General features: G+C 38.4%; 1 protein-coding gene across 2 annotated transcripts in view; it reads left to right on the top strand.

The window, feature by feature from the left end:
* The window catches only part of CALCRL (calcitonin receptor like receptor), a 96,354-nt gene that overhangs the window by 66,182 nt on the left and 17,544 nt on the right, over nucleotides 1–12,628 (top strand). For both annotated transcript variants that reach the window (XM_024201145.3, XM_024201147.3), the window contains exons 8-11: nucleotides 5,215–5,341; nucleotides 7,135–7,288; nucleotides 9,519–9,579; nucleotides 9,687–9,753. In XM_024201145.3, the coding sequence (XP_024056913.1) occupies nucleotides 5,215–5,341; nucleotides 7,135–7,288; nucleotides 9,519–9,579; nucleotides 9,687–9,753 (409 nt within the window). The remainder of the gene's footprint in view (nucleotides 1–5,214; nucleotides 5,342–7,134; nucleotides 7,289–9,518; nucleotides 9,580–9,686; nucleotides 9,754–12,628) is intronic.

Raw genomic sequence — 12,628 nt, 5'->3', positions numbered from 1 at the left:
AGAAGGTAGGTGTTCAGCATTTTCTGAAAATGTAGGCCCTTATGTGGTGTTTCAAGTTGGGCACCCAAAACCATTAGACAGTTGGAAATCTTAGCCTTAAACTGCAATGTTCATGTTATTCTGCTTCTCATGAAGATGGTAAAATTGTGTGTACGTGAGTGTAGCTTGTAATTCTTCAGTAAAAACGATGTATATTTTGGAGCCTTTTTTTTAGTTGTTCACTGTTGAATAAAATAGACTGATGAAGAATCCGTGAGTGTCAACAGTTGTTTCACTTGGCACAGAGAGGGTTTTACTGCTGCTCTAAAACTCATAATGCGTTTTAACAGACTGAAAATCAAACGCTGTGAAAAAAATGTTTGGGCATTGAATTTTTAAACAAATTTGGAGGTGATTTGAAACCACAGTCATATTAAAGCTGGATTTTCACTTTTTAGAATAGAAATCCAAGCCAATTTCATCTCAGCTTGTGACAACACTATCAGTGTTTACAGCAAAGCCAGGTGGTTTGCATTGCTACTATTGAAGTAAATTGTAAGAATGTTATGTTTCTCTAATTCTCTAAGGCAATGGTTTCTTTGGTAGAAAGATCCCATATCCTTAGAGAATGACATGGAAAAAATCCAGACCCACAAACCACAATTCCTAGTCTGTGGTTATGCTGGGATACAAAAGGAAATTACAACATTTAAAGGGAGCTGAGGAAAGGCCTCTACAAGATGTTCTCATGGGATACATGCACAGATCCTGTATAGTATTTTTATTAGTACAAAAATGTTTGAGAATCTAGCCTAATTCTAGGATGTGTTATGTATGGGCTGATATTTGTTAAGGTAATTCATGGCCTTAACAGATGGAGCTTTTTTATTGTTGTGTGGGAGTATATTTGGAATTTTGAGTTTCCAATGTATTTATGCTTTTTTGTGGAAACATTGTTTCCCATATGATATCTGCTGGACTGCAGTTCATTAAAGTATTTTTAATGATGGTTGGAAAATACTTTTCTCCATGGATAATTTAAACTTTTTTGTCAAAAACATAAAACTTTTTGATTTTCAGCTGAAAAATCAAAACTTTTGGAGAAAGTAGACACTTTCTGCAAAAACTTTCATTCAATCAAAAACCAAAATGTTTGAGGTTTTTGACAAAAAAGTTTACATTTTCCATGGAGAAGAGTGCTTTCCAACCAGCACTAAAAATATTTTAATGAACTGTAGTCCAGCAGATATCATATGGGAAACAACGGGTTTGCGGGTTTTGTATTTTCTGTATGAAAAGTTATGTCATACCTACAATTTTTTTTGGATAACTCACTTCATTGATTTTAGAATCCACTGAAATATTTTGGATTCTAAATACAGAACCAGACCCTTTGGGGATTTCAAGTTCTATTTGTGACTGCCCAGTGCAACTTCTTGTACTGGTTCAACTTTCTGGCTCTCCCATGGCTCTAAGCTGATAGTATACAAACACTGTACTTGTGTGTTGTATGAACTAGCTGCACAAAGCTGGTGCAGTTTTAGAAAGGGATCTATGAAAGAAAATCAGAGGGTGTGTAAACATTGATTCTCTTGAAGTACCACACACACACATCTTCCTTGTGTATCATATAAACTACCTGCTAACCAAGCTTTTAAGAAAGATCTAAAATAAAGAGAGGGCAGAGAAAGGATGGGGCAAGTGACAGCTTACAAGAACAATAGGCACGGGGGGGAGGGAAAGGGTTTGGAGGAAGAAAGAGGAAAAATTAATTAGACATAGAAACAGAGACATTGTTGTACTGGATCAGACCTGTGGTCTGTCTTGTCTAGTATGCTATCTCCAACAGTGGCCAGAACTAGATGCTTCAGAAGAAAGGTGCAGGAAACCTCATAGTAGACAGATATGGGATAATCTGTCCCTCATGAAGGTTTCATGCTAGACCCTGGTAGAGATTGGTTTAAATCCTAAAGCAGATGGTTTTATATCCCTTCCCAAAAAATGTCAGCATTAGCTATTATAACTCTGGATAGTCTTGTTATCTACATAAATGCCCAGTCTCTTTTTGATTCTTGCTAAATTTTTGGCAGAGAGTTCCAGGGTCATATTATGGATTGTATAAAGAAAAAAAAATCAGCTTCGAAGTTGCCACTTTTCAATTTCACTAAACGTCCCCTTGTTCTTGTGTTATGAGGCAGGAAGACTATTTTCAGAGATACTGCCTGATCCTGTATATGTCATATTGGGTAAAATTTTCAAAATGCTTAAATCCCATTTTGAAGAGTGCTGTAGGCATTTACGAGCATAAATCCCATTGAAAGTCCTGGAACCTAGGCTTTCAAAGGGCCAGATTTACAAGGGTATTTTAGCACCTTAAAAAGGCAGATTCCTTCTGGAATTCTTTTAAAAAAAGCTCCTAAGGAAGTTAGGTACTTAATTCCCATTGAAAGTCAAAGGCCCAACTCATTTAAATTCTTTTAATAATCGCAAGAGACACCTGTCTGCTTCTTTAGGGGCATAAATACCTTTAAAAATCTGGTCCTTTAGGGACCTAAAATCATTTAGGGACTTTTGAAAATGTTACCCTGTATTTCTTATCCACAGACATCAGAGAAATGTATTTCATGGAGTGCCATAGATCAATGCAAACCAAATTTTATTTCATGAGGGTAAGCCTAGTGATAGACCCTTAAATGACACTTAGATCATAATATGAGAAGGAATTATTAAAGGCCATTATATCAGTAACAAAAACAGTGTGGAGAAGGGGTGTAGGGGATTAGGAAGGAATCCTATTTATTGCTGAAAGAGTCTTTTCTTCCTTTTTAAATGTCATCAGTCTTGCTTTCTTGTTTCTTATCCTATGTTCCTTTCATGCATGGGTGGGGGAGGGTGCAGGGGTGTGGGTGGGCGTGCTGAATATTCAACAGGAACAGCTGTTGGATGACCCTGACAGATGGCCTCATAAGTTGTACGTTTTTTTCCTTGCCTGTGCATTGAGGTCTTGACAATAAGCAGACACAGAGTCCCGGAGTTGTTCATGACTCATTTTGCATATAACTATTAGTTCTAGTCTGGAGTCATTTCTATATACATCCATAGTCAAACCTGCATGTTCTTCAGGAATTAAACCCCAAAGACAAAAACAAAATTATATCCAGAGAAGACCTAATAGAATATAATTTACTACTTAATTCATATTCATAGCTGCATTGTGTGATTTGTGCATTTTCTATCTATATTTTTTTCAGAAGATTAACCTTTGCAAATCATTGGGGCCAGATTCTAACATCCTTCCTTGTGTGAATTAGCGGCTTGCTCCTCAAGTGTGGTCCCATTGACTTCATTGAGACTGCATGTGGAGTAAGGTGGTACTCAGTTTGAACAAGGGCTCCACAATCTGGTCCTTAATGACTAGCCTTGTCTACACTTGCACCAGCATGCAGCTACACACCACAGTGAAAGGCAGGCTGTGTCCACTGTGGTGTGTAGCAACATGCAGTAGTGAAAGGCTCCAGTAGGGAGGTGCCAGAGCCATTCTCCACTGCCTCTACCCTTCTAGAGCCTTTTCCTACTGCCGAAGCCTTTCACTGCAGTGGTGAAAGGCTCTAGCAGCAAGACACTACACTGCTAAAAATAGCAGTATAGAACGTGGAGGCACCGTAGAGAGATGTGTAGGGTATATACCCTAGGGTTCAGTCATGTAGGGCATTCTACTCTGTTCTACTTGCCTACGTTGTGCCTCGCTGTCTACACTGCTATTTATACCCATGTTCGCTGGGCTTGCAGCGTCTATATTCTGTCACCACACATGTAGACTTAACCTTAACTGGCATGGGTTCCTCTATGGTCAGCTCTATTTACCTGGGGGAAGCTTCATACTCCCTTCTGGTGCCTGAGCAAAAATTGTGAACACATAATCATAATTTTATAATGCAGATCTTTACAGTATGACTTGAACAGGCATAAAATACACCTATCTAACCATACTGGTGACTTTCTACTTTGCTTTTACCTTTCTTCCTATGTCTCGCATGTCTTCAACAGATTGCCGGTCACTGCACCTCAACACTTGTAAAGATACTGTAAATACATTGCTATGAAAACATTATTATATTAATCTGTATCATCTTCCTGGCTCAAATATTGAGCAATATTTGTCCAGATTTTAGTTTTTCTTGGTGTGCTGTTTGTGAAGACTAGACAGTGCGGGTTTTCCCCCCTTTCCTGATGCATTCAGACTTGGCACTCACTGGCGTGAATTGATGTCTGGCCTCCACAACAGTGAAGAGTAATTGGAGTTGTTCATGATAGATTTTCCTTTTTTAGTTAGAATTTCTCTCTGCCAATTAACACTACTGTCCTCCCAGTAAAAGGAGGGTAGATGGATAGAGCTGTACTGCAGCATGTAGCCACAATTCCACACCATTGCCAGAGCCTTTCCCTGCTGCCAGAGACTTTCACTGCAGCATGAAGCTACAGGTGTAGCACCCTGTACTCTACAAGCCACTGTAAGTGTAGATGTAGTTTTAGGCCACTGTGGAGCTTCCTGGACTTCCAGTGACACTTTTCCCGAAGGCCGCAACCCTTCCTCTACATCTTTTGCAGACGCTAGTGCTAAGAGTGGTGCTCACCCTGTACAGAGTCTTTGCACTCCTGTAGTACTAGGACTCCCATTATGCTCAGCTCCTGCACTGAGGGTGCAAGAGGTGGAGATTCTTATTGTGGTGATTCTCTCCCTTTTCACACATTCACAGGCCCCTGGCTCTAGGAGAGGGAGGGAGAGGGGGAGAGCCTGATGGTCACAAGGCCTAGGTTCTATTCCTGTCTGTGCAACAGCATGGACTTGCTGTGTGACTCTGAACAAGGATACTGGATTAGAAGGACCAATTCCTTAGTAAATGCTATATTCCTGTGTATGAAAATAATTGGTGGGGCATACACTTTTAAAAATAATTTGGCATGGAATAAAATATCACCTTGCAATAGTAAGTAAACATATTTTCCCAGATCTTTTTGAGCCAATTGCTCCAAAGCAAGTCCTTTTCTTATAAGCATAATAAAACTTGTTGCACTTGATTTGCATTATACAGCCAAATAGAAATAAAATCAAGGATAAAGAAAATCTTTACCTTTCACAGTATTAAATTTATTCTTTTAAAATGAGTTGGCAGAATAGTTAATATGAGGCTGAGAACTCATATGTATTAATTTGCTCTTGTCTCTCTTTTCTAGGAGCTTGAGTTGCCAAAGGATAACCCTACATAAAAATCTGTTTTTCTCTTTTGTTTGCAACTCCATCGTTACAATAATTTGGCTGGCGGCAGTTGTCAACAACCAGCAGTTAGTTGCAACTAATCCAGTAAGTGAAAGTGGATTTGGCTGCACTGTTGATTTGTGTGGAAATAAATTTAGTGATGGAAAATATTAATAAATTAGATATCATTAGTTCATGATATCATGTCTATCAAAGCTAACATTTTTGAATTGAAGTAAGAATTTATTCATTTTTAAATAATGCAACAGATGTCTGGTCAGTTTGGCCAGCTAGGGTTTGTGAGGGCAGGGGAGTTCAAAATCACATGGATCTTTATTAAATAGATAGTATTGGACTACATTTCTGATTTCAGTTTGGTATTGTGTGTCATGCAGATAGATCTCTTGTATTCTTACACAATACTAAAACAGTGTCAGGAAAGTATTATGATCTGGAAGAATGATTTAAATGAAGTTATACCTGGGATGAATTTGTCCTGGGGTTGGCAATAAAGAAGTCTTGAGTTCTAAATCTGCCTCTGTTATTTGCTTTTTTTGTGGCTTTTGTTCCACCCTCCCCCCCTTCTTTAAAGTTGGATAATAACACTTCACTATCTCATGGGAATGCAGGGCAGTTAGCGAGGCTTATGTAGCGAGGACTAGATTGTGGAGCCCTTGTTCATTTTTGAACACTTACATAAAAAGTCCTGGTCATTTTCAATACTCAAAAATATTTTAATTTAAATATAGTCAGGTACAATATTGTTTAACCTTGCATTTCACTCCTTAGCAGTAACAACTAGAGAATTTACTGGTTAGCATACAGTAGATACCTTTTTTTCTGCTGGGTGGTATTAGTTATAATATTTCTGGTATTTACTCTAAGGCTAGCTATAAATTAAAATAGTTCTGTCATGTGCTGCTGCCTGCTTAGCTTATCAAGGGAATGATTATTCTGAGCAATCCCATGAATCCAAGCTTAGATGGTTTTTTTCCAGTGAACAGGAGAGGTACTGGTTTCTAAAACATTTAGGATTTTGCCTGGACTATTTCAAAAGAATTTAAGATTATGCTTCAGAACTAAATAAAAATAAATTCATAGATAGTGACTGGCTTTCCTGTCACACGCTTGCACTGGTGCAATTTCAATGTCTTTAGTGGAATGATCCAGATTCAGACTGGTGTTGGGGAACTTGGCTTTGTAAGGTTACAGCAGGAAAAATGTGCATGGGCCTGATTTTGATAGCATTCACATTGGTGTAGTTTAGTAGAAGTAAACCAGTGCAAAACTGTGAGAGGAAAATTAGACCCTATTAGACTCTTGGTTTAGTTCTGGAGTATAAGATTAAGTTTTGTAGAGAGGACTGGGGCAAAAGTCTAAACATCCTAAGAGCTATTAAGGAGGTGAATCTCCTTTCACCGAGGAGAGTGCATGCACTGTTTCCACTGGAGTTGCTGGTGTAACTGAGAGGATAATGTGGCCTAATCAAAGGATCTTCTGCCCAAAGATATTACTTACCATCAGATACTTTTCACAAAGATTTGAGGAATCTTTATTTATCTGCATTGATGAATTTACATCAGTGTTAGCAACATGAGGATCCTCTGAGGGGAAAACTTCATCATTTAAAAAAATTTCCCTATGCCCACCATGTTCTCCATGATGCTGGAGGCCTTCAGCCTCCATCCCAAAAATCAAGTCAGCTAATAAAACTAGTCTCCTTTGTGGAGTCATCTGGATGTCACAATTTGAGTACTGCCTTATGAATATCACATATCAAAGCAAAATTCTTGGCAAAGCAGAGTGACGAAATAAGTAATGCTTCCCTCTTGCCATTGAATCTCTCTGGAACCATTGCAAACGAATTATTCAAGCTGTATTCTTTGTTTTTTCCACAGCTTAGTTGCAAAGTATATCAGTTCATTTACTTGTATTTAATCGGTTGCCATTACTTCTGGATGCTCTGTGAAGGCATTTATCTGCATACTCTCATTGTGGTGGCTGTCTTTGCAGAGAAACAACACTTGATGTGGTATTATCTTCTCGGCTGGGGTATGTAATTCCATAAATTGTTCTCTTTAAAAACAAAAAACAAACTGCTGCTGCCTCAAGATTTTGGGGGGGGGGAGGGGAGGAGCGGGAAACCATCATTTTTAATTTAAATCTATAAAACTAATACTGTGTACGCAAGTACTTCAGCAATGTGTATCAGATCTATTTTGTTTCTCTGAAATTCAACATGTCCTTACTGTTTTAGCACAGCTTTTTACATATACCTCTGTCTTTGCTAAAAGACAGATTATGTCCTGGAGAAGTCAGGAAGTGACTCCTCCTTTGCATAAAGAAAAGCGCCTCTTATTATGAAGAGACAATAAGAAGTAATTATTCATTGTTTCTCATCTTGAAGATGTTTATACAGGAATGAATGTTTGTTTTCAGAGACGTCTCACCATGCCTAGGGTGGAGGAGGGTCAAAACTGAATTGGGGAAGGCCAAGCATTTATTTTTCCAGAGGTTCCGCTTGACCTGTATTGTTCACAAAGCAAATAGAGAATTACTGTAGGTAAAGAGCTTACGTAAAGAACAATACCAAAGACCACAAACTGAACATGACAGATTAAGGCAGTGTGGGATAGCGCTTTAACAAAAGTCAGGACTCAGGCTTCTGGCTGTATTTGCACAAAGCTTTTAGGCCAAAATTTTCTGAAGTGACTAGTGATTTTGTACGCTTCAGCTTTTGGTTGCTCATCTTGAGACACATCCAAGAGACCTGATTTTGAGAACATAGGTGCTCAGCAGTTTCTGAAAATCAGGCCCTTTTATGTTGTCTCAGATTGGGCACCAAAAATCAATGTTCAAAATGTAGGTAATTAGGGATTCAATAAATATTTGAAACCTCTTTTCTGGTAGTTTTATTTTTATATACTCAAGTACATATACTATAGATCACTAAAAATTATTCTAGAGGCATTTTAATTAACCCTGTTGAGACTGTGAACTTTTATGCATATCCCATTAAGCATTAATATAGCTTTCAGTCTGGAAAATGTCAGTATGGTTGGAGTTGTACTTTTTTAAAATGCCTTTTTGTTTACGATTTGACATAAGATTTATTTATATAGACAAGTACAAATTTCCTAATAATACAACATACTGAACTACATTTCCATATGACAGGACAGACATTGGAGCAAATCAAATGATGTTTTGCTGTATAGTGCTATATGGTTTTGCAACACATAGCATGGTTGAAGTGAAAAAATATAAGATTCCCAAGGCTGATGCAAATATTTGTTTCCTAGTTATTTTCCATGTACTAGAAACCAACAAAACACACAGAAAACAAGCAAAACATAACCAGTACAATTGCACGGCTGTTCATACTGCTGTATGTACAAAAACACCAGTGAATTAGAGGGGGCTTGTCTAGCAATCTGCACAGAATTATACTAATGTAAGGAAACATGCCTAAAAATGAGCATTAATTTTCAAGTGTGAGAATGAAAACAATAGATGAAAAATGTTGTTACATTAACTTACCTGGTCTGATTTTAAATTTTCAATCTGTCTTCCTACTCAGGGCTTTCATCCAGCAGAGCTTTAAGCATGTACTTAATTTTACAAAGTCAATGGGTTGACTCACTTGCTTAAATGTTTTGCTGGATTGGAGCCTTAGGGTACGTCTATACTTACCTCTGGGTCCGGCGGTAAGCAATCGATCTTCTGGGATCGATTTATCGCGTCTTGTCTTGACGTGATAAATCGATCCCGGATCGATCCCGGAAGTGCTCGCCGTCAACACCGGTACTCCTGCTCCGCGAGAGGAGTACGCGGCATCGACGGGGGAGCCTGCCTGCCGCGTGTGGACCCGCGGTAAGTTCGAACTAAGATACTTCGACTTCAGCTACGTTATTCACGTAGCTGAAGTTGTGTATGTTAGTTCGAAGTGGGGGGTTAGTGTGGACCAGGCCTTACTTGCTGCACTATTACTCAGGATTAGATTTTTCATCACAGATGCTTGCTACATCAGGCCTTACTCTGGAAAAATCTCATTCAAATCAAAAAGTACCTGAAATCATGTATATCTGTGCACCTATTACCTCCCACCCTCTGTCCCGATTTTTTATACTTGCTATCTGGTCACCCTAGGCATGCAGGATGAAATTAGGTTTATTATGTGTATTCGTTCATTATGTTTAACACTTACTGATTGTCATTTTAACAGAATTAATGACAGAATTAATCTTTGAATTAGGCTGATTTATAAATTTGCTGTTCTCAGGATTCCCATTGATCCCTGCCTGCATACACGCTGTAGCAAGAAGTATGTATTTCAATGACAAGTAAGTAAAATCTCAGCTTTTGTTTCTAAAAATGTAACATTTTCTTTCAAAGAGAGATGGTAATTAATCAAAGGCCCAAATGGTTATTCTTTCCATTTTCTCCACAGCTGCTGGATCAGTTCTGAAACTCATCTGCTGTACATTATCCATGGGCCTATTTGTGCTGCTTTAGTGGTAGGTGTTTTTCATATGATCATTTGTTTTTTCTTGTCAATTTCCTGATTTTTCCTAGTCTTTTTACAGAATTGGTAGGGTCAATATCTCTTACCACAAAAATGGTGTGACTGTGAAGACAAGAGGACAGATTCACTAATGGTTTAAGTGCAAAACACCAGTGAATGTATATTACGGGTCCCTTTCTGTGTCCAATCAACAGGATAGAGTATGTTACAACCCTCAGCTACAGAGTTTTCAACCTGGGGCAAAAAATTGGGTGATTTAGTTAGGGATTGGTCCTGCTTTGAGCAGGGGGTTGGACTAGATGACCTCCTGAGGTCCCTTCCAACCCTGATATTCTATGATTCTATTCTATGATTAAAGAAAGATTTTCTATTTTATATATACATATACAAGCACAGCTATCTTGGCAATTAATAACTATGAAAAATGCATATAAAAGCTCTGCTAAATTGTTATCCATTGGTGGTATCATTTTATAAATTAACCTGAACATATCAATGACTGTACACATTAAAATAATTCCCTTTAGTATAAGATAATCAGAAAACTTGGACTGGCTGAACTCAGCAAAATTAGCATGTAAAAACACACCGACTTTAATTTTTCCTATCACTTTCCAATTCACACAAGGCAGTTTTATTAAAAATTTATAAATTGAACAATATTTTGGTAAATAGTTCAAAGTTGCCCCTGAGGCTGAAATTGTTTCTATTTGCATGTCATCTTTGTACAGAAGACATAATGTGTGGGCCACTGGCTATCTCCAACCAGTTGGTGATACCTCATAATGTTAATGAAGTGCGGCAGCGACTGAACCTTTAATGCTTATCATGATCAGTTTATTCGCTTTGTTGTTAGCTGGTTTGGCCTGGGCCTTTGTTCAACTTTTGTTCAAATTTTGTAATGTAGAGACTTTCATACAGAAAAGACAAACAAAAAGCTGGCATATTTAAATAGGCCAACACTGAGTGCTTTTTGTAAGTCTGCTCCCGCTGAAGTCTAGGGGAGTTTTGCAATTGATTTCACTAGACTGACACTGAGCATGTCTGAAAATCCCACCCTCTAAATCCATTTACTTTTCATGCATTGTTTTATTTATTTATTTATTCTTTTTTTGATAATCATCAAAGATATTTATGCAAAGTAGAGGGAGGTTCTAGACATTCACAGTCTCTCTCCTTCTTTTGATGCCTGCTTTGAAGCCATTTGTTCTCATATTATAACCACTTTAAATTCCCACTTCAGTGTCACAAATGCATGACATCACAATTACTTTCATGAAATTACTGCAGGACATAAACTCAATATCCAGCTTTAGGGACCCAGCTCTCACTGACTGGTACAAAAAAAATTATACTGGGGAAAATGCAATTTGTCACTTTTCTCCATGAAAATGACTGAACCTTTTTGACTCCAACATTCCAGAAAACATTCTCTCCTAAACTAAGAATGAATCTGACAGATTTCAGCCAGGAAGGAAAAAAGATTGAAAATATTATAAACAACTGAAAATTATCCCTTAGAATGGAAACTGGTCCCACTTTAACTGTGGGCCGGATCCAACAGTGGCCCTGATTCAATACCCACTAGAGTCAATGGAAATTATATCAAGCCCTCTAGACATTGTTACCTGCTCTGCCTACATTTAATCTCAGTTTTCTGCCAACTAAAATAAGAAAACAGGATTTCTTCTCCCCTCCCCACACCCTCTTAGGGCAGAATCCTGAACCCATTGCGCAGCCTATTATCTTAGCTGTTGAGAAATGTTTGCTGAGGAGGTCCATGGGGTACATAGATGCTGTGGTACTCATGCCCCCTTTACAGGGTGATTAGCTAGTGAATTAATGTAGTTGAGAATCCCTTGCCTTTGTCCCACTCCAAACCCTCTCCATAATGAAGCACAATGTGTTCCTCTGGACCTGTGATCCGTGACCAGTGGGGCAGAGACCCCTGCAGAGATTCCCTGTATCCTGCCTCCCTCTACCCTGACAATCAGATCTTCCATACCTGTAGATGTTGTGGCTTGAAAGTACTTGGGCTCTAGTATTTCCTCTAGTCTGAAAACCAGTTTTAAATCCATCTAACCTTTCCTTTCCCCAACATATACAGAGGGTGAGATCCCAGCTCAATTAACGTCAGTAGGAGTTTTGCCATTTACTTCAATAGGGCCAGGATTGCACCTAGAGAATGCATGTTACTCTATTTTATACTAATATGCCACTATTTCTTTAATCCAAAACTGTCTATTCCCAGAGATGTCACGTACGTAACTATGCTGTCAGTGCTAAGGCTGAGATGTCATTTGTATCTTCCTTAGTTTACACATTGGAGCTCTGAATTTCATGAAAACTAGCACACCTTACAGAGTCTGGCCTCATTTGCCAAATTTCATATCTTCCTTCCTCCCCCCACCTCCAACCAATCAATATCAAAGATACACAGGCACAAAGTACCTGATCCAAAGCCTATTGAAAGCAATGGCAAGAATCCCATTGATTTCAGTGGACTCTGGGTCAGGCCCAAACTGCCCAGCGTTGTTCCCATCAAAGTCAACAATAAAAATGCCCTTTGATTTCAATGACAGCAATATCAGGCACACAATGTGTTTGAGTCTTGTAAATCTCTATGTCCAGCTGTTTTTATTTATTTAAATATTTGTACAACTTTAATATTCCTGCATGAATGTTTAATGAAAAGTAGATTGAAAATGTGGCTCTTATTCTCAGTATATGTTTTCTGGGCACTGAGGCAGGAAAAAAATATGGATGCAGAGATGATGAAGACTGAACAGGGTTGTAAATCTTGCCCATGACATGTGCGAATGAAAGAGATCCTTTTTGAAAGGGTTACTGTACTTTCCCATCCTGAT

The sequence above is a fragment of the Terrapene carolina genome, unplaced genomic scaffold (genome assembly GCF_002925995.2).
Source record: "Terrapene carolina triunguis isolate 2854851 unplaced genomic scaffold, T_m_triunguis-2.0 Scaffold62, whole genome shotgun sequence".
Taxonomy (NCBI): domain Eukaryota; kingdom Metazoa; phylum Chordata; order Testudines; family Emydidae; genus Terrapene; species Terrapene triunguis.
This window is presented reverse-complemented; position numbering and strand designations above follow the sequence as displayed.